General features: G+C 37.8%; 1 protein-coding gene across 2 annotated transcripts in view; it reads left to right on the top strand.

The window, feature by feature from the left end:
- LOC148840003 (low density lipoprotein receptor adapter protein 1) overlaps positions 1-20,944 on the top strand; it is a 58,047-nt gene extending 37,103 nt beyond the window's left edge. The window contains exons 3-10 of one of the 2 annotated variants that reach the window (XM_088906985.1): positions 3,532-3,644; positions 11,215-11,329; positions 12,064-12,136; positions 12,685-12,765; positions 12,847-12,974; positions 14,817-14,851; positions 18,807-18,835; positions 20,320-20,944. In XM_088906985.1, coding sequence (XP_088763111.1) covers positions 3,532-3,644; positions 11,215-11,329; positions 12,064-12,136; positions 12,685-12,765; positions 12,847-12,974; positions 14,817-14,851; positions 18,807-18,835; positions 20,320-20,366 — 621 coding nt within the window. In that variant the 3' untranslated portion in view covers positions 20,367-20,944. The remainder of the gene's footprint in view (positions 1-3,531; positions 3,645-11,214; positions 11,330-12,063; positions 12,137-12,684; positions 12,766-12,846; positions 12,975-14,816; positions 14,852-18,806; positions 18,836-20,319) is intronic. The other variant, XM_088906994.1, reaches the window with a different exon arrangement.
- The last annotated feature ends 2,559 nt before the right edge of the window (positions 20,945-23,503 follow it).

Here is a 23,503-nt window from a genome sequence, read left to right as displayed (position 1 = left end):
GCACGAACACCAAACCAGCTGACAGGCTCTGTTGCAGCCTCTGTTGCAGCGGCTGTCCAATGGGCGTTGTGTCGGCGTCCTCTGGCTACCGGCCAACCAGTCAAGGTGCAGCTCGGAGTAGGACGGGTGGAGGAATCTGACTGCGGCGCGTAGGGCAGTCGTTGCTCCGAGGGGATCTACCAGCAGTCCGGCTGGCTAGTAGAAAGTCTCTATGCACAGAGTGTGACCGCGAGTCCTCACAAGTCACTCTTTTGCCTGGGAAGAAGCTGGTTCGTTCCCGGTCCAGCGCTGCTTCTGAATAAGCTATTCAGGTTGTCGACGAGGGTCCAACTGTAGGCTGCCGTTGATCAAGCGGAGCATTCACGTTGGTAGAATTCTGAGTACGTACGGGATCCTCAGCCTCGCGCTTAGAACAAAGTCCAAGTCCTTTTGCAGACAACAGCAGTTGTCACGTGATTGTCTCTGAGGATGCGCGAAAATGGCCAAGGAGAGCCCCGATCTGAGCTTGCGCTCCCTTTTTGACCAAGACCCAGATGTGTGCTGATTGGTTGAGAGTTTGGCGGGCATTGGAGACCCACGTGGTATTACCACGCCCTGCCAGTCCCTGATTGGTTGGTCAAGATGAGATATAAGTCACTTACTCTTGACACTTAGGAATGCAGTCCAGATGTCCATTCGGCACTCCCTAGACTGATAGGCGCCAATGGATGACCATTGATCATGATAGCCAGGCTTAGCTAAGTGCATCCCCGTCTGGGAGCTTGTTCCTTATCAAAAGAAAACATCTTAAATCAGCCTGCATGAATACTTTCTCTGTGGCTGCACCACAGAGATGGAGGGTGAGATGGGGCCTCCTTTAGGACAGCATACCAACGCTTAATTCTGTCTTATTAACAAGCATCGCCGCTACAAATGTAAACTACTATTATAAAACAAACTAGTTTTGCCCCCTCATTCTGAACAGAAAGGAGTTCATAATGTGACCAGGGCTGAATTTTTAGTTAATATTTGCAGAAAAGCTTTGTGACAATACCTCAACACTATAACCTAGAAGAGTGTAACCTTAAATTTTCATGTTTTAAGTAATCTGACTCTATTCATTCTCATGGACAGTTTTGTCATTGGTCCCCTCTTGGGGAAGTTAAATTTTTTTTCAAAACAATGTTTTTTGTTTTTGTTTCCCTCTACTCAGAGTTTCACATAGACAAATAAAGATAATACAATCAGGGACTGCAGTATTCAGATTGTACCACTCACTTGGTGTCACCAAATCACGCTTCTTAATTTCCTTCACTAATCATTTTAATCAGTTCTGTTCTTTAAACTCTTTACTCTTGTCAAAAGTGTATATTCTTCTCAAACAAATTCACAAGCATAAACATTCTTCATTATGTGGCAATACCAACTGATCCTGTTTGGCCAGGACACTGCACAACCAAGCACGCAAGTGCTCATGACACAGCAGCAGGTCCTTTTTCCTCTTTCACATCTCTTACTCTCTCTGAGACTGCATACCTGTCTGCTGTTGTCATAGCCTGTGAGGACTCTACTCATAGTACCTAGACACCCTTCATTGTCAGCTAAGAAGACAAAATGCTCTGCTACCTTTCAAGGCATTGCCCTACTCTTCCAGTTGTTCATGGAAGCTGTCCAACCCTGTTAAGCCTGGTAAACAAACTACCATGCAGCCCACCTGCCTAGCACTTGTGATGCCCCCTAGTATAGCTGAAACTATTTTCTCAGTCATTCCTTGCTTGCTGAGACCCCTAAGCCTGTGAGTCAACCCATTGCTACTGAGAACATCCTTTGACCCCCTCTTCCTTCCATACTGGAGCCTAGACACAGACTGAAATCCTTTTCTTTCTGACTGTTCTTAAAGACGTCTCGTTTGGCCCAGGGAAGTGGCCAATTCCACACACAGCCATTCCTATCTGCTCTTTTCCCTTATATGGAGTCTCAAACCCTCTGCCATCTGCCAATTACAGGATTCAGCCCAGCATAAAACCATTTTATCCTGGTTTTTATCCTTAATAGCTGACTTTCTCTTAAAGCCACCTCTTACTACCTCACAGGCTGGTTAAACTGGAATTGAAAAAAAAATCTTGATGAAATCAATCCCAGCCATATGCAAGTATACAGTAGAACGAAATATCGTTCCTACTAGTCCAAGGTGCAAATACAGGCAGGACAGACAGGACACTGACATAGACATTGCAGAAAGGATACACATAGTTCAAAGTGCAGATAGTGCAAATTACAAGGCATAATACAATATACACAACACACTGGGAGGATTTAAACCCTGTTTCTGGAATTGGAGTGGGTGCAAATAGATTCCAGGGTGTTGAGGAGCCTGACAGCCTGCGGGAAGAAGCTGTTACAGAGTCTGGTGGAGCTGGCCCGTACACTGCGACACCTTTTCCTAAATGATAGGAGAGCAAAGAGTTTATGGGAGGGGTGGGAGGGGTCATCTACTGTACTGGAGGCTCTCTGTGAGCAGCGTTTGTGATAGGTGACAAAAATGGAAGGGAGGGAGGGTCCAATGAACTTTTTAGCTGTTTCCACAATTCATTGCAGGGTCTTGCAGTCTGAAGAGTTGCAATCCCCAAACCAAACAGTGATACAGCTGGTCAAGGTACTCTCAATGGTGCTTCTGTAGAAAGTGGTAAAAAGGGGTGGGGGAAGATTTGCAGGTGCAAAGCTGTTTTTTTAAAAAAAGCTTTGATATCCCAATAGTTTTTTATCTAAGTAGGCTTCTTTTGCAAATGATATCAAGGGCTGCATTTAGTAAACACACTACACGAATTTCTGAAGGACATGGGTTTCATGCATTGGTGCTACTGTGATTATAGTATAATACCACCTAGTCTTTTAACAAAACTTCAGTGTGGGTAATGTACCATGAAAATACAGTATGTTCTCACTGTCATGTATGAATATTAGTTTGTAAAGAAAGTGAACTTGAATATACAGTAGTTAAATAAGAGAGTAGGTTATGCATTTGCATAGATCTTTTCAACAAATGACCATCCATCTCTGTCTCCAAGTATGACTGTGATCTATTAAAACCATGATAGATTTTGCAGCATCTTGGCTTTGGCTGTTGTGCAAATAGCAATTGTAAATTTGTGATGTTATCTGAGACACTGTTTCCTTTATATTAACATGCTCAGGCAAATGTTTATTGAGTTTTTATACAGAACTGTGAAAGACCTCGTTATATAAATCTGCATTTTTACCCCAGTGTCTAAAAGAATAGACAGATACCTGCTACAAAAAATATTCCTATTACCAGCATATGAGCATAATAGAAATAATCTCTCTTATTTGGTTAAAAGAAAAAAAAACACATTTGTGTATCTCTTCATTTTCTTTATCTGTGAATCATCAAGGTATTGACAGTTATGAACCTCTTCAAAATATTGAATTTTAATAATACTGTGTACTGTCCAATAAAATAATACTGTACCATAATCAGTCATTTGGTTTTGCACTTATAATAGTCTCTTTTTTTCTTGTTCCTTGTGTCAGGCTAGAGCCAGTGCAAAAAAGTTTCGGAAAGTAACCTTGACAGTTTCTCCGAAAGGAATCATCCTGACAGATACGGACACCAATGAACTAATTGAAAATGTCTCCATATACAGGTTGGTGACACACTAAAAAACTTGTTTTATCTACATTATTTGTTTTTTAATTCTGATATGCCAGCAGCTACATCAGCCTGCAACCTACTGAAGCTAAGCAGGTGTGAGCCTGGCCAGTACCTGGATGGGACACCTCCTGGGAAAGCTAAGGTTGCTGCAGGAAGAGGTCTTATTGGGACCAGTAGATAACACCCTGCAGTCTTTGAGGATCCCAATGCCCCAGTAGTAATGGGGGCACTATACTATAAAAAGTGGCACTGTCCTTTGGATGAAACATAACACCAAGATCCTGACTCCCTGGGGTCATTAAAAATCCCATTACATTTTTCGAAAAAAAGAGGTGTTAACCCTGGTGGCCTTGCCAAATTTCCACCATGGTCTCCTGATAATCCCCATCACTCCTCTCCACCAATTGCTGATGCGTGTTGATCATACTTGTGCACTTGGGCTGCCATCACATCATCCAGGGATGGTTACACATTGTGGTAGCGAAAGGGAGTCTAAGTGTTATCTAAGGGAAAGGAATTATTATTATTATTATTATTATTATTATTATTGTCTTTAGACAATTGCTCTGTTCACTAAACGATAACAAAGTTGTCCTACATCTCACATTATTGCTTAACAGTCATCAAGATCTATGGGTAATTATCAAATATGAGCCATCTAAGTGATTGAGAGTATAGGAATATATTTTTTAACCAAATTAATTCTCTGTGCATTATTTTTTAATTATTAATCTGCTTTGTTCCTGCAGATAAAGCATAATATTTGTGACTCTTTCAAAATCTCTCCGCTGTCATGAAAAAATATATTCAAATGCAATGAATGTTGCCTGGGATAATATTTGAAGGATAAATTTAATATTATAACTCTTATTTCTTTTTGGAAGATAGAAATTTGAACACAATCTTAAACAATCAAGCTGCTACATAACTGCTGCCTGGGCCCTATGTTTGATCACAGCTTTTGGTCAATGTCTAGTGTGCTTGTTATTTCCATATTCCTGTGGGTTTTGCTGGGTGCAGTGTATTCTTCCCATCTCCGAAAGACATGCAGGGTCAAATTGTTCATTTCTGGGGTGGTTTAAACTAATTTGATAGTCTTTGGGAGTGTGTTTACAGTAGAACTGGTACTGGCTACAAGATTCTGATCTAATAGTGTATGTTGTGTCTCTTTCATTCACAGGGACAGTGGCTTAACGTTATAAGCATGAGCTTACTTAAGAAAGATATAGATTTTTTTTACTTTCCCTGTTTTCTCTTTGGATGGCAACTCCTCAGCAGACTGCAAGTGGAGCTGAAATGCGTTTTGACTCTGAGGGATGGGGTATTTATACATGCCTTTGGTTAAAAACTGACCCTCTAGCTTTCTCTCATTGAGCAGAAGGTGTCTGCTATCACACTGATATCCTTCATTGTCCTCAATAAACGTGCTGAAGGGATAGTCCTTTTCATTTCCTGATCTCTAATCCCAGGAGAACAAGACTTCCCTTCCAGAAAACCCTACTGCACAGAAAACCCTGAGGGTACATAAGGCTACCAGAATTTGGTAGAACTGTGGAAGGATTTAATTTTCTTTTAATAGTTCTTTTAATGTAATTGAACACTTCTTACTGTATATCCACAGTCTTCAACAACATCTCTCAAGCATCTATGTTCTTTGTATGTTTTTTAAACATCTGAGGATTTTATTCTGAGCCACAGAGAACTACATCAAATGCAGCTACTGTAAGCTAAGGTTTGGCAGATCTTTGATCATTATACTCAAAGCCTGGGGTCCCTTGCATCTGAGGGACTGCTCACAACATAGCTGATAGTGCTGATATAAGTCAGACTGTATCTATTATAACACCGATGAAGAATACCAGAATGACTGTAGATAGATAGATATGACTTTATTAATCCCGTAGGGAAATTGATGTGTTACAGCAGTCCAGCCCAAGACAAGCAAAAACAGACATCAGAATAGTTATAAAACAAAATAAAAAAAATAAATAAATAAAAAAAATACGTAAGTGTGTGCAAAATGTGATGATCATAGTCACTGTAAAAACAATAAAATATGTGCAAAATGTGCATAGGTTTATACAGACTGATTGTCCAAAAAGTACAATGGAGCAAACATGCTGTCCATAGACGAGCAAATGAAGGGCTAACAGTCTGTATTTAACACAGCTGATAGATTATCCAAGCAAACACTCCCATTGTAGTAGGTATGAGTCTGAAAGACTCAAGACTCTATTCCATAAAGGAATACTACCAAAAGCTTTGCAATGCCTTTGAAATAACTCTCGAACATGTGGACTATTGTAGTGTTTTTGTATATTAAATAATCTTCCTAGACCAGAACAATTCTCAACTGCATTTTGGTTTGTTCCTAATATTTTGGTCAGGGGGTGTATAAATGTATATTTACTCCATGCAAGCAAATACAGTACAGTAGCATGTGACTTTATTCTTAGATATGTGAAAAAACATCTCTCTGTATTTTGATTTAGATTTCCAGATCAATTCCCTCTCATTTTTCTACTGCTCATTTCCCATTCTTGCTCTGAAATTCCTCTGACATGGAATGCTTTCCAGCCAGGGCCCTGCACATAGCGATAAGCTACTGATTAAGAATTGCAGACTTTAGATGTAAACACCTTACAGTTTAGAAATGGGGTGCTCTCTCCCAGCCAAAACATTCCACTCTTTCTACATGCTGTTTCACAACAGTAGTGCTTAGGAAGTACAATGTAAGCCTTGCTGAATATTGAATCACTTATTTAACTGGGCAGAGAGTAAAGTATGTTTTAGAAATGGCATTATCTGAAGTATATAGTCACTGAAGCACGGATATCCTAAGCATAGGTTACCTTACTGTACAAAACTGAAAAACGTTTCCTGTTAAGAGGCAAGTAAAAGATGAAGAATGGAACTCGAGTCATGACTGAATATCATGATTGGATAAAAATGCTTATGAAAACATTACATTTATTCATTCATTTAACTTCGATACATAATGAGACTACCATTAGTGAGTTTGGAGAGAGAGTAATAAATATTTTTAAAGGTTGGAATGAGTTAGTGTAATCTTAATGTGCAGATTAAGGTGGGTAGCTGCGTCAGGAACAAGTAATAGGTTTATTCCATGCTGAAAAAAGAAGAAAGAAAACACAACTTTTGGCCGTGGAGCCTTCTTCAGGCTGAATCTGAATTTATTCAGATTTAGCTAATGATACTGTATATATATATATTCAATCATTGGATCATTTTAGAAACTAATTTGTTTTAAACCTCTTACGGTAGCTGTAGCAAACTCCATTTCTCTAAACTCCAAACGCCATTTGTTGTTTTTCTCCAATAACCAAACATTCTTAATAAAAAGTTTGCATTTTAACATTCTATACTGTTAAGGAAAAATGAAAAAAAAAACACAAAAAATGTTTGTTTGAGCATTGGAATTTAGGTCAGAATCTCATGAGTTGTGGATCTGTAGCTGAGAGCAATGGTTTCTGTTATTTATCTAGAAGTACTAATTATGTTGGAAAGCCTTTTGAAGTAGAGTCTTTGATTCATTCTTCCCTCAGGTACTAAAAGACATATTTTAATTCTTTTATCTTCCATCAGGCTAATTGATAATTTATGAAACTCAGATTAATTTATTAGTTTCATATTTTGCTAGCAGAATTTAATGAACAATTTTGATATGTGAATTCCTTAAAACATTAATGTAAAATGTGATATCATATTGGAGCTGTAAAAGAATACCACTCTGAAATCAGTCCATAGCAGATCAACCAGGCACATTCCCAGGCTAAAAGAAATATCCAAATCTGACATACAGCACTTAAGAAAGGAATATTTTCAGTCTTGAACATACAGAAGACTTTGAGAGGACCCGATTCTTCAAATCCTGAAGGGCAACGACCAAGTGAACACTACGCACTTTTTAAAAGTGAGACACAAACCAGAGTACTTAAATTCCAACTAAGGGATCATCCTTTTAAAATTTAGAACATGAGGCAGTTCTTTACACAACACGCCTCACAGCCTGTAACACGCTACACAGCTATATTATCAAACCCAACCCTACAGTATCACTTATTTAAAGAAATGTCGATATAATATCCTCAAATCAATTAGTTACAAGCAACCAAACAAGCTAGATGGGCCAAATGGCCTTTTCTGATTAGCAGACAAACCTCATAGGTAATGAAAGTTGTCAGCATTTTTATATATATGCTGTATAGAAGAGGTCCCCTTTAACATCCTTAAAGGGGACTATAAAGTGTACTGTACGTCCATGTTTTCTTTGTATACACAGAACAGTCATGATTGCTGTAATGGCCCATTAAGTTGAGCACAAAAATGTAATGTAACCTTGATTGATACAGTATGTTTTAGAAACACATAGAATTTGAAAGACTAGTGCGAGATACTTTAAAATATTTTTGAATTCAACATTTTTGTTCAGTTTAATATGATATAAAGTTACATAAAATCTGTACAAATGATAAATAAGTAATCTAATACTGGACAGAGTTAAATTACTTTGATTTCTACTTATCTAGTAACATAGTATGTATGCACTTCTCAACATTTCTCTGAAATACTTTGGGCACTTTGTGTTCAGAAGACATTAAGTAGGGGAATCAAACACATACAGTTATAAAATAACACAGACATATATTTCTATAATCTTTGATGGACTGGTGTCCTGTCCATGGAGTATCACAGCCTGCACCCATTGCTTGCTGAGATAGGCTTGGCTTCCCTGTGGCTCTTAAAGTGATAAAGTGGTTTAGAAGCTGGATGGATATATATTTATAATTATTTTTAGATAGTACAAAGCCATTGTGCAATGATTTTACTAAATATTTGCCATTTTCTACACTCTTGACTTTGTCACAGTCAAATAGCATAAAAAATAATAAAATCGAAGTGGGGCGATGTTAAGTGAGGACCCCCTATATTGAAGATATTAGAGCTCTGGGGTGCTGTGTAAATGTACAAGTAGGAAACGAACAAATAGGTAAAGTCCAGGCTGAAAAAGAACAAAAAAATCACAGTTCTGGTGTGGTGCCTTCTTCAAGTGTGTAGGGTAACGATGGAGGGAGGAAGCAGGAATAAGAGTGAAACAGATATTAAAGACAGCATGAAAATGTGAAGAGCAGGGAGACGTGAGAAATGGGGTCTGAACAGAAGAAAATCTAGTAGGCAAATGGGAGGTGCAGAAGGCAAAAACCTGAGAAAAGTTAATGAAGAGATTTAGAAAAAAATAGTTGATCGTTCAGAGCTTGTTGTAGCTGCAAACCAGTTGAAGGATAAGTAGGTCAGAGTAATTCTGACTAGGAGGAACAAACTGGGGAAATACTGTCTTGGAGAGATCATTGATCTTCACTGTTTTGACATATTCTCTGAAACAATTAGACATTTATTTATCCTGTTACGCCAATGTACAGTAAATGACAATACATTTTTGTAAGGCTGAAAGTGATGCTCCTGACTGATTTTGATATTTAATAATAATTCCTTACATTTATAGAGAGCTTTTCTGGACACTCCACTCAAAATACTTTACAGGTAATGGGGACTCCCCTCCACCGCCACCAATGTGCAGCATCCACCTGGATGATGCGACGGCAGCCATAATGCGCCAGAACGCTCACCACACATCAGCTAACAGTGGGGAGGAGAGCAGCGTAATGAAGCCAATTCATAGATGGGGATTATTAGGAGGCCATGATTGGTAAGGGCCAATGGGAAGTTTGGCCAGGAAGCCTGGGTAACACCCCTTCTCATTTTGAGAGCCACTGAGAGCCAGGACTTTTATGTCTCATCCGAAGAACAGTGTCCTCGTCACTATACTGGGGCATTAGGACACACACAGGCTGCAGGGTGAGCGTCACCTACTGGCCCCATTAACACCTCTTCCAACAGCAACCTTAGTTTTTCCCAGGAGGTCTCCCATCCAGGTACTAACCAGGCTCACACCTGCTTAGCTTTAGTGGGCTGCCAATTTTGAGTCACAGGGTGATATGCCTGCTGATATTAACTATATTTGTGTTGCTGGATATGTATTTGTCGGAGATATAGTGACCAAAAGTGTCTGGTGTGGAGAGCTGTTTTGGACAGTAAGAGATCTGTGGACAAGAAGGGTGTGTAGATTAGGTGGTCTGTGGCATGATATTTTTAGGGGGAAGATTTGTTTGATGGCCGTGGGAATACAAACAAAAGTCTAAGGGTAGGACAAGTGGAATACATATCTAGAAGTAGAAATACCTTGAAGGGTTAATTTTCTAAGGGCTCTTTACGATAAGATCACTTTATTGTCCATATACAATTTCTTGCATTAGGAATTCATCTTTTTCACATATCCCAGCTTGCTCTCCATGTGACACACAGACAGGGAGAGAAGCTTAGGGCCATTGTACAGCACCCCCAGAGCAGCTGGGGTTAAGAGCCTTACTCAAGGCCCCAACAGAGTAGGATTCCTCTGTCAGCCATGGGATTTGAACCAGCAACCTTCCAGCCACAGGCGCAGATCCTTAGCCACAGAGCCACCACTCCACCCCTTTTTGACTGCAGTGAAGACCTTGTTAATGCAAAAAGACAGCATTTCAAGGTCTTAATTTTAGAAGTCAGTCTCATTCCTACATAAAGGAGAATGCATATTGAACTCTGAAAAATGACAAAGAGTTTTTAGTATGTTTATATATCAGATGAGATTGTATTATTTGTTTGCTGCTCCATTAATGTGATTTCTTTTCCCTATTGCATATACAGTACATTTTCGAAAATAATTTCTAATACCGTTGAATAAACTTCTAAACTTTGTACTTTCATGTTTTCAAGTAGATTATTAACCGGAAGAACAACATCAAATGAAATCATTCATAACTTGAATCGATTCTCAATATTTTTCACAAGCTTTCTGTTGTAAAAAATGTTTCTTCTGTGTAAATATCAAACCAGCATTGACAGTAACATTAATGTCAATAATGAAAATATTTAGTAACTTTTATTCCAGACACATACAGTATGCCAATGTTGCAGATCTTACATCGTGTTTAAAAACTACTGAGAAAGACCTTGAATTGTTGACAGCTGTACTGTATTATCATGTTGTATGGGTCAGGAACACAGTATATGGTGCAAGCTGTACTACTGTACTTTTCTGTAGAGTGTGCAGGAAAAACTGGGGTTGAAAATTGGTAACACGCCTCTATACACAAGAGAAGTGCACTTCATCTTCATTAAACTTACTTTAGTTTACTTTAAAAGAGTGTTTTCCTGCCGAACAAATCTCCAAGTCTACAGAATAAGGATTTAATGTGTTTGTGAAAACCCACTTTCCTGCCATCTTCTGTCCCTTCAGAAGTTCCTCTGAATCCAGCTGTAGATTTCTTTTTTCAGTGTTTTCTGCCTTTGTATTAATACATATTTATAGTGAACATTATTGTGCACTGTTCAGCTCTCTTCTTTTATTCTTCTAGTAAGACAATCCTAGTGTCACATAATAATAGCTACTGAATTGTAAAAATTGGACAAAGGACTATGGCCTTGCATCTGTCTTTTTTCAGAATTTCCTATTGCACTGCAGACAAAGCTCAGGACAAGGTGTTTGCCTATGTTGCCCAGAGCCAGTTTAATGAGACACTGGAATGTCATGCCTTTCTCTGTCCCAAAAAGAAAATTGTAAGTATATTCAACAACACTACTGACAAGAATATTTTTTTCTGCAAAGACTTTAAGGCTGTAACAAATTCAGCATTTCAACAGTTTAAGTTTGAAGTAGTAGGCATTAAGTTAAGCAATGAAAAGACTTTTTATTTCACTTATCTATATCTTGAACCTTCATATTTTCTCCTTGAAATTTTAAGAAAAATAATTGTAAAAAAATAAATTACAGTCTCTTCTGTAAAACCTCTGCCTATTGGAATTAACATGTAGTTGTGAGCTGCAGTTTGCTTTGTTCAATAGTTCTGTATCTCTTGGCGTGATGCGTAATTCTAGGTGTGTGGTAAATTAGTTCAGAAGTTCCCAAGTGCAGCTGATGAATGGGAACCATTATATTGTTTTGTCTTTCCAAATATTCTGTTTCTGTAAAGAGGTAGTTGATTGTAGCAACTTTCTGACAGTCCTGAAATTACAGTGCATTCTCTTTGGGTCAGTTTAGATTAATTAAAATTAAAATCATTTTTCATTTTCATGAATATTTTCTTGAACCACATACTGTACATGCATGCACATCAGCTTATAGAAATCCTCAGTTTTCTGAAAATAAATTAGATTTGGTAATCTAATGGAATCATAAAATGCTAGAAAAGGCATTTTACGAGTATCACATTTCTGATGAACAGTCTCTCTTCTTTCTCTAATAAGATTCTTTTCTAACCTTTCTTTCTTTTTTGTGGGGGGAATTTTTTTAGGCCCAAGCAGTTACTCTGACTGTTGCTCAGGCCTTCAAAGTTGCCCTGGACCTCTGGGAAATTGCACAAGAAGGTGGAACAATCATTTTATTGATCTGACTGTTTGAAGTTAAGAATTAGTGTAACTGACATCTTAAAACAATTTTTAAGTGTACAGATACCAACTTAACTCTTTTGAAATCTTTCTTCAGTCTTATGGTAGAGTTGATGAGATGTATAAGATGTTTAATCCTTTTACATCCAAATCTACCTATAATGCAAAGTCAATGGAAATTTGTACTGAAGATGTTAATATAAAAAAGTTCTGGAGCATTTTGATGACACAACATAAGGTATTATTCTCTGCATATCTTCGTTGTCTTTCTACCTTTTAATTGGCCTCACTTCCCTTTAGGTTACAAATGTACTGCTTTTGTTAAGACACTGCTGCCATCTAGTGAATTAATTGTTAATTGTATTTTGGTCTTGAACGTAATTTTAGAGTTGTATGTGTTTTAGAGTATAATTTAAGACACGACCTGCATTATTTATTTTTTTCTCATTTCTATGTAGGATTATGAAAAATGAAACACTTGTAAGAAAACACCAGAAAGTTCTTTTATTTTATTCTTTTATTTACAGACAAAAGCAAGAAAGTCCACCCATGCTGCTCCTGTTCAGAAATGGACTCCAAACGCGAACCGAAAAGCCACTGTGTCTCAGGTAAAGCAAGGTTACTTGTGCCTCTAGCATTCTCAGCTTTTCACCAGAAAGCGATCTAATTTTGTTTTACATCACTTTCAGACTTAGAAACAAACAAAGGCCTAAGCAAAGAAGAAAAGTTAAAGAAGCCTTTTTTCTCCTCATCTTTTCACTCCAAGTCACAGCACAACAGCCCGGTCCGAAGACCACCTATAAAACAAGACTCATGGGTAAGTGATCTTAAAGAAGCTCCCAGGTGTATTTACCATGACTGGTGTTTGTTCTGAGCACAGGCCTCAGCCTTTGAACCAATGACCCAGTGTCATCAGTTCAAACTGGTCATACCACTAGTCAAGTGCAACCAGAATTTCCCAAGAGACAGCAAACGTTTTACTGGTAAGTGTAGAAGAGTGTGAAACAGTGACTAGTAATATTTCAATGATGTCACTCCATGCTCCTTTATTTGTAAAGCACTGTGGAGCTTGCAGTGTGTCAAAGAGAACGAATGGGTCTAAAAGATGTTTAAGGAACAAGACTGCAGGTCTGCATGCGCTCTCTGTAGTTCAGGCCATCAGCCTACACTTAACTTAACTCAGATCTAGTGTAGTGTACTATATCATGTGGAAAATAATGCTATTGAGCACTGTGTTTCCTGGTTTCCTCAGTTTAAAATCCACAACTTTAAATTAAATGAAAAATACAACGGAGCTAACAAAGGTTTGATACTACCTGTGTATGAGTGATTGGCTGTAAGCATACTATTAAGCATATGACTGTAAGTATGTGTGCTTTAAAGTTTGATTACTTACAGTAGCCTAAACCTGTGTAGCTTGAGTTGGACAGATAAGAATACATTTTATTGGAATCCTGGTTTAGTTTCTGGCGTGGTATCTGCATGAAGTGTGTATGTTCGCCCTCTGTTTGGGTGGGCTTCTTCTGGGAGCTCTAGTTTCCTCCCACAGTTTATAGTTATACTGGTAATAATAATAATAATTACTTACACTTACATAGCGCTTTTCTGGACACTCCACTCAAAGCACTTTACAGGTTATGGGGACTCTCCTCCACCACCACCAATGTGCAGCATCCACCTGGATGATGCGACGGCAGCCATAGTGCGCCAGAACGCTCACCACACACCAGCTATCAGTGGGGAGGAGAGCAGAGTAATGAAGCCAATTCATAGATGGGGATTATTAGGAGGTCATGATTGATAAGGGCCGATGGGAAATTTGGCCAGGACGCTGGGGTGACACCCCTACTCTTTTCTAGAAACGCCCTGAGATTTTTTTAATGACCACAGAGAGTCAGGACCTTAGTTTTATGTCTCATCCGAAGGACGGTGCCTTTTTACAGTATATTGTCCCCGTCACTTTACTGGAGCATTAGGATCGACACAGACCCCCTGCTGGACCAACTAACACCTCTTCCAGCAACAACCTTAGTTTATCCCAGGATGTTGTTTTTTTTAAATTTAAGATCAGATACAGCTTGATCGGCATGACACAACAGATTTGATTCTTCAAATACAATATAATATAGTTCAATATATTTGCAAAACTGATAATTTCATCACTCAGATTTCTGTGAGGTCCTCTTTACCAGTTACTACACTTAGCAGGAGCATGTGGCAGATAAAATGTACAAGTTAATTTGTGTCTTCTCTGATCTTACTGAAAGTGAAGAAAATTGAAATCTCAATATTTTCAACACTTCCACCGTGTATTGGATTTTATCAAGCTTTCCTTTTGACATTTCAATGTGTCACCACATGGTGGAGCAAATGCCCACCATACTACTCTGCTGGTTCTCATTTTACACTTTTAAAATTGAAGCCTGAGAGAAAGCACAATCTGGAACCTTGTTTTGGTGTGGATGTTTTCTCATGCATTTTACGACTCTTGAATTAAACTGCAGATTGCTCACAGTTCCAAGAACATGAATATACTCAAAGTGGCTTATAAAATAGAAGTCAAGGCGGCGTCTTTGTACATTGGACTTGCACAAGCTTTTGTTTGCTTTTATGTATTTTTTCTTTCTTCCTTTATATTTATTTATTTTTTTGTTATCAGGATACAGAGGATGGACTGGATGATGCTTTCTCCAGGTAGGTCTGGGCCTATTATAATATGTATAAAGTATACAGGTGAGACTGAAATCATGCCTGATTCCCTTGACTTGCCACTCCACAGTGAATCCTATGACACTCCAGCAGCCTGTACCAGGTTCATTATCTTCTACCTTGTTCTTTATCTTGTTATTGATTGAGATCTGGGTATTCAGTCTGATAAGATAAGATAGGAAAACATAAGTAAAGAAGATACAACCTAGACGTTGTTTATTTGGTCCTAATCTGTGCTTGTGTGAGGATGAAAAGATTAAAGAACTCTCACTTCAGAAAGAGCTTCACATCTCTGTCTTTTTCATCAAAGTTCATGAAGTACAGCATCACAGAGATGGTTGATTTTCAGTACGTTGAGAGGCAGATAAACTTAAAGTTAAAGATAAAGGGGCAGAAAACTGGCTTGTGACACCAGACATTAAAGGTCCATTTAGAGTTCAGTAGACATTTTGTAGTTTACATTTGTATTGTTTCTTATTTGGTTATACCCAAACAGAGTCTAATTCCGTGCTGAAAAACAGAAAAAATAGAAACAACAGTTTGGCTTTCAAGCCTTTTTCAGGTGACAAACTTTTAGAAGACTCAAAAGCTGAAACTTTGTTTTCCCTTTTTTCTTTCTAATGTTCCACATGGAATTAACCTCTGCTTATTCCTTAGGATGGAAATATTCCTTGTGTGGCACAGTGGAAGAGTGGTTAGCATTGCTGTCTCAAAGCACTGGGGTCCTGGGTAAAATTCCGGACCTGGGGTGTTTTCTGCATGGGATTTGTATGTTCTCCCTGTGTTCTTGTGGCTTTTCACTGGGTTCTCTGGTTTCTTCTCACAGTCCAAAGACACACTGATAGGTTAATTGCCTTTTTGGAAAATTGGCCCTGGTATGAGTGTGTACATGTCTGTGTTTGTGTCCATGTGTGTCCTGCAGTGGACGGGTATCCTATCCAGGGTGTACCCCACTTTGTGCCCCTTGTTTTCAGGATAGATTTGGGCTCCCCTGAGACCCTGTATTGGGGGAAGTGGTTAGTGAGTGAAAGACTGGAAATATACTTTATTACATAAAAACCTTTATCCCACTTTATGTGAACACTAGAGGTAATTTTACAGTATAGATCTACTTATCATCATGGAATTAACCTTTATTCTTTTACAGTTAACACACCGACTTAACTTCTGAATAATTCTTGTAACATAGTTTCATTAATACATAGAGAACAAATGAAAATAGCTACCATAGGCATTACCTGTATCTATCTGAAACACATCTGTAGGAGAAGACAAAACTGCACATTTGCATCAGTCTCTCGTTAATATACAGCATTTTACACAACTGGTCTTCAATTAATTCACATTTATCAAAAAACATTTTTATCAAATATTTATTAGACCTTAAGGCTGCTCAGAAAGAAAACATTCCCTTCTGTTCTTTTTGCACATCGAGTGAGAGATCACGGGTGGGCAGCCAGGCTGAATCATGCTGAAATGTTACTCTCATACATGCATGAATTATTAACACTGACTTTATCACCACTGACAACACAAGCAATACTCACATGATGCGGCAAAAAGATTAAAATGACTGATGGATAGTGGAGAAGTTCATTCCTGTTTGAGAAGCCTCTGGAGAATAAATGGTAGTTTTCTAAAATTGAGTTTTAGAAAATACAGCATTGTTGAAAGCTCATAAAACTTTCTCCCATTTCCAGGCTTAATAATATGTATTTCAGATGTCAAAAGCTGAAATCAACAACATACATTATCAGACACTCCATTGTGTTAAAATTTTAGGTCATGAGCCAGAGAAAGAAGAAGCTGTACCCGGGATCATCTACCATAACAGCCCGGGCACATACAGTGTGGTTCTCTCATGGTTGTCTCAAGCCATGTGTCACACGAGGCCACCTGTGTTTTTAAACAAAAACCCATTTAGTAGAAGCAATTGGTATAAAGTCAAAGCAATTTTGCACTTTGTCAGGGCCATCACATGTTTTGTGAGCTTAGCCCAGAGAACAGCAGCAATAGTGGCAGGTGCTTTTATGTCTGTTGCACAATGTGTAATTTGAAATGAAGTATGTTTGTACAGTACTGTAGGTATAAAACAGGTGATGTGTAGAATGACGGGGCTGGCTGGATATGGAGACAGGGGATTGTACTTATTTGCCATCAGATGAATTCCAGTTATCACTGGCTACATTCATTAAGAGAATATTTTTCAGAGTGTGACTTGATTTAGTGTGTGTGGCTGCTACTAACAACTGTACAATGTACTGTAGTTAATTCTTGTTTAACTGTATTGAAGTACTGTATATTAAAATGGATGCTTAGACTTCAAGGCTGGGGTAACACCACTGTAAGCCATGTTGTAAGGTTAAATAGGGAGGTTTAATCATTTCCTTGTCCATTAAACAGTAAAAGGGTGATTAGATTGATTGATGTAAAATGAAGTTTGTTTTGAATAGTCTGTAGTACAGACTGAACTCCTAGTACACTTTCTTAGATGAACTTTCTGAATTAATATTTTTTTGCAATAATAATTTGCAATGTTATGTCTGAACTTCTCAATTTCTCAATCCTTTTTCCCACTATGTAGGAGAAATCTCTTGCAGTGTTTCATAGCTAGCAATAATAAAATGTAAAATAGCTCAGTTAAACAGACGATTATGCCGATATTAATGCTGTGGTGTGTCTTGGATCTATAAAAAATTAACATAATGCTCCACAGGGCTCCAAGTCATATCAAGTCATATCAAAGTTCAGGATTTCTAAATTTATCTCCCTGTGCATTTAATTAAACAGTGGCATACTCACTATGTGCAATTTTAAAACTCATAAATGTGCTCCTACTTTAACTGTCTGATATTAAAGTCAAAATCAAAATGCATTTTTTCTTTCAACCTTTTTTAATTTCAGACAGTTAGAAACAAATTACTACTTTTGCACCAGCTGTATTTTGCTACCATAGCAATATGTATATAGAATGATAAGAGCGATTCTCCCTTAACTCTATGCTGGACAGCTTTATCTGTGAAATGCTAGGAAACAGTGCCGTTAAATCATTCTGTTGAATATAAAGGTTAAAAGTGTATCCACGTTGTAAGTGTAGTGTTGTGTGGCTCCATGGGATTTATCAAGATGTTTGTAGATTATGTGGTCAGCCCATGGATTCAGATCAGGCTGTGTAAGTGTCAAACCTGCTGTGCTGAAAGACCACTGCAGAAGATTTGAGTGCTCTTCACAAGCCCTATGAGTCACTGTAGCTGACCCAGTTCAGTAAAGCTGAGAAACCTTCTTGTACTGAAGAACAGGAACCAGCCTCTTCTTTCTAAGATGGTGTTTTTCATTAATAGCGTTTCTTTACTTATTGTGAGCTTAATCAAGAAGCCTATAGGATGTGCAAGCACATTCAATTCTTTTTAAACTTTTAAATCTGTGGCATTACAAGTTCATGTATTCAAATCAGATCTGTTTTGTTTTTCTTCATTAATTCATTTTATTTTTGATAAATTCATTTGAATTTTATTCCCATAGCATCTCTTCGCAAGGTTGTTGAAACTAGTATTTCTCTTTTATCTGGCTGTTATGCTTTCATCAAGTCTGAAGCCAAAGGGTATATATGATAAAGCATCTTCTTAATGAGAATACACACTGGCTGATAATTGTTTCCTTCCAGGCAGACATAAACACTTTACATTGTGAAGCTGTCCATGTACAGTAGGTTAGTACCCTGCCACAACTTTTTGAAAGCAGACCCCAAATTTTGTAGAACCTATATTATTGCTGCGACAGGTGGACAGGCTTTCAGTTTTCATGTGAGTCTCTTAGTCTATGTTTGTGTCTGTGTCTATGCTTTTTGTACTGTAGCAGCACAAGTGGGGCTCCAGAGTACAAAATAATCTCTCTCATGGGAATGTGTCAACGTTTGCTTCTGTTCTAATTTTTCATGCAGCAATATGGATTGTGAAGATGTGGACGCAGGTAAGTGAGGTGGCACGGCAGAATTTTGTTCATGCGTATAATCCCATTTTTTACACAGATGTCTTGAGAACCAAGAAATGGGGACATTATATTTCTTTATATAATGAAAAGCATCGTGTACAGCACGATGGAATGTTAGCATTTCTGTCTCACAGTTCTTGGATCGTAGCTTTAATTCTAGACTTGTACCTTCTGTTGGAAGTTTGCATGGTCTCACCATACTTGTTGACAGATGCTCTGGTTCCCATCCAGATTTCACAGAGATGCTAGTGATGGAGCCTGCTAATGGCTTTTACATGCTGAACTGTAACCATCACACCTGCTTGATCACAGAGGCTCTGTAACCATCACGCCTGCTTGATCACAGAGGCTTTCCCCCCCTGTACTTACCCCCAAATGGTGAATGTTTACCCAAATGGTAAATGTTTACACTAAACTCCTGATGACAAAGGAAGGCTTCTATTTCCTTCGGTTACATCAAAGACATAAGGAGGGTGGAAGGAGGGGGGGGGGAAAGTATTTAAAAGTTCTGTAGGACCATATCCACTTTGAGCTACGTTAGGTACTATAACTATTATGGTGCTTATTGTGGTTCCTTGTATGCATACAATAAAGCTTGGCTAGACGAAGGAACACTTCAGGCTCGAATTTCTTGGTTTCTACACTAGTTAAGTGCACTGCTGTATTGAAATCTCTAAATTGTGTGCATGTGTGTGTGACTTACTGTTACACAGGACTGTTGTCCCAACCAGGGCGTAGTCCTGCTTTGTGACTGTGCCTTCAGAATTGGCTCTAGGTTTTGCAGCTCTTACCAGAACCGTGCAGGATTTAATGTGTGGATGAATGGTAAGGGATCCTATGGAAGTGGACTGAGGAAATTACAGAAAGCCCCCTAATAACATCTCCATTATGTCAAGTTGAGTAAATTTATGAAAGCATAAATATTGCTATAAAATAAGTATTGTGGCATAGTGGAGTACTGTGGCTATGAGTGAAAATTAGATTATTTTCTGACAGAATAATAGGATGAAAAAACATTTCATACAATTTATATCTACTGTTTAATGAACAATCTTTTATGCTTGTAAATATAGAGAATCTGGAATGGAATGTGGCACTCTTTCTATAATGCCACTACTGCCTGCTTGATAAGCTTAACCCTTTAAGCTTTTTAAGTTTATTTAAGAATATACAGTAAGAAAGGTAAGTTAGTAAAGTTAGCCCATTTGGTAGTTTGTAGTTTATTGATCCAAAGAATCTCATATAGGCATCTCTTAAACGAACCCAGGTATGGGCTCGACATTATGACTGGGCAGTTTTTAATTGTATTTAACAGTGTAGATTTAATCATTTACAACAAGAGGCAGCAAGTCTTTCTAGGACCTCTGACACATGTGTATGACGGTCTGTATGCTTAAAGATCCAAAATACAGTAAAAGCAATGCCATTGCTCACATAGAAATGTCATGTTTCTGTGTTTTCAGACTGGCAGAGTCCCGGACCAGAACGGAGTCTTAAGATGCAGCTATAAGCACTTCACTGTGACTCAGGAGAATCAGCTTCAGAACTGCAGAGTGTCCCATCCATGGGCTCTGATGATCCCAGATGAAGAAAACAGAGACTACAGAAATGCAAGGGGAACTCAGTTTTCCATAGATAGAAGGGAGATGCCCAGTTTGGAGTAGTAAGTTCAATGAGGCAAATAAAACTGGGCACAGGTATGTCCTGTGTTACCTTCTGGAATTGCTAAGACATATTTTGCCTAGATCTTCTATAACACAGTGAGAGTGTGCACTGAAGCAAGACACACAATGTAAGTCATGGAGTCAGGTTTGGTTCATGGAATTGATTTGTCTTCTGTTGTAATTATACTGTTTTGCCTCAAGCTATTGTCCATAAGAGGGTTCATCTCCTAAAAAATGCAGTGTTATGAAAGCAGCCTTAGGGTCTATTACTATCATCAAGCTCATCTAAATTACTCCTTTCTGTACATTACAAGAATTTTAGCAACACTGTAAATCAAACTCCAATGTGATTTTATTGCAAGTCCTTTGTTTTCCATTGTGTCCTATTAAGATGATAAATTACAACATGAAATAATAAATTCCTGGATAAAAACTGCTGATAAGATATTTCTTATAATGGCTTCTTTCAAAAGGAATGATGTTTACTTCAGACAATGTGAAACAAATTAGTTTTGTAAGTGTTTTCATATGTATATCAGGTTTTAGAAGGGTTGCATCTGAATAATAATAGACCCTGATGCTTCTTAGATGCAGTGGATGCTTTCTTGTTGCTGGTTCTCATAAGATTTTCAAATTTTCTGTTTCTTTCAAATGATGTTTTTGTAGATAAATCAGGACATTACACACTCCTTTCACACAGCTCTTGGGTCCTGGGGCCCAAGTTTGGAGTTTGCATGTTCACTCTGTGTCTATGTAGGTTTTTTGTGGGTGCTACAGTTTCTCCCCACTTTTCCAAACCTTGCAGACTACGTTAACTGAAGTATCAAAATGGTTCTGGTGTTTGTATTTCCTATATTGGACTGGCATCCAGGGTATAGCCCCACCCCATCAGAGAATGGAGTAGATTTTGGATAAGGGCCATGGACAGACAGAGACTGGAGTACATCCTATACACGGCTGTGTGGAGACAGAGCCCAGTAGAGTCCATGCAACTTCGCTGTGCCACTGCAATTATGTGCTTTGGGTTGCTACACCCCAAAGCACACTGACAGTGGTAATCTTAAAGTGAACAGAGCAAAGGCTGGGATTTAGATACTGTATCAGTTTTCACTTTGTGAACTGGATTGGACTCCCAACCTTTTGATTACTAACTGTAGGATCATAGGTCAGACTAATTTTACCCAGTACAACAAGTGTTGGGGAAACTACAGGATAATAAGACAGCACATGTCAAGAGTAAAGGAAACATACTGCTTGCTGCATCTGGGCCAGTCAACCAAAAGGTAGCAGTTTTCAGTATTCTTTAAGTCATCTTAATAGTCTTAGAAAATGTTGAAATAGCAGTGTCTTTTGTTAAGGCAGATGAACCACAATATAATTTGAATACATTGGATATAATAATATTACTACAAATTGCAATTTTTGATATTTCATAAATTTTTTTTTTTGTTTGGGCTTTTAAAAAAAGTGTTACTCCATTTGAAAACTTTGTATATACTGATTTGGTGCATTTTACATCACATTCTGCTGACTTTTAGGTGTTACTGCATTGAAGATATTTATGTCTCTAGCATGGATTGTGTATAAGTCAACAGACACTGACAAAAAAAACTAATAGATTCTCAGGGCACAGCTCTTTGGAAAGTTATGCTCTTAATCCTTCCCTAATCCTGATCTGTTTGAAGACTATGGATATAAATGTCAAACCTTGTCCTTACTGCACAACATCCATAAACTTAAAGGTTCCAATCTGAGTTCTAAAATAAGGAATGAGACCAATACTGCAGCACAGAGGAAGCTTTAGGACTTTTGTGTTATTAAACACAATATTCTTGGTACGTACATGCTGTATATAAAGATATACAACAAGCATTTCATGCTTTAATTCTTCTCGATATCATCAGAAAGATGTCTTAAATGCTGAAAAAGTGAATATACATTCTAAATTGGATTACGTTATTCTAATTAATTTAAGGAACGGAAATAATTGCTGGTGTCATTAATGGTCTGATTATTGTTTGAAAGGTAAAAGGGTACATCAATATGATTAATAAACTTTATCATTATACTGTATTTAGTCATCCACCTCAGTCCTGTAATATTTTAATACGAACTATCCAATCTCTTTAGATATTTTTACTTACACATTTATTATCTTTAATATCTGAAATGACTTCGGATCAAATGTTGCCATGATTTGATTATACAGGAATGCATTTAAATATTTGTAAACAATTAGCGCCAAAACTGTTTCCTAAACTTCTGACTCACAAATGTATCAGAGCTGAGTTACCAGAAGTCTTACATTTAAAAATAAAAGGTCAGGTAAATATGAGAATGAGAATGTTTCAGCACCAGAAGTGATTTATTTAATGGAATTGTTTGGAGTACTAAGGTAATTGTTGGATATGGTGTCTTCCCCTAACAATATTCATTCAATAAATGGCTATATGAGATCATAACCTAATAACTTCCAAAGGGGCTAGATGAATGAATGGCCTCCTCTCATTATATTATGTTCTTAATATAATTAACTACTTTTCTACCACCCATTCCTATTACTTAACCATTCTCATCAGCTCTTCATCAGCATTAGACATAAAAATAGGCTCATTATGGTCTCAAAGGTTATGTAAACTTGGACACATCTGTTGCATTTTGTAGCTCCTAACAACTAGTAGGAATAATGAAGTAAATGATGACAACAATCTAAACTGAAACCCCATGCTAGTGAATTCCAGAATTCATTAGATTCACTTAAAATGGTAAGACATTATTAAGAGTCAATCTAAAAATAAAAATAAAATAGTGTTACTGTATTTATCTTTTGATTAATGGGTGTTTGTCAGCATCTGATGATGCATTTGTTCAAATTACATAATGATTAATTATCTCTGCCTCCTGAGAGCTCCAGAATTGATTTCCCATCACATGACTAATGAATTCTGATTTCTGTCGCTGTGGATTAGTTCTTCAGAAACCT

This window comes from Atractosteus spatula, chromosome 2 (assembly GCF_055471065.1).
Source record: "Atractosteus spatula isolate fAtrSpa1 chromosome 2, fAtrSpa1.hap1, whole genome shotgun sequence".
NCBI classification, from domain to species: domain Eukaryota; kingdom Metazoa; phylum Chordata; class Actinopteri; order Semionotiformes; family Lepisosteidae; genus Atractosteus; species Atractosteus spatula.
The sequence above is the reverse complement of the archived record's forward strand: the minus strand, read 5'-3'. Positions and strand labels throughout refer to the sequence as shown.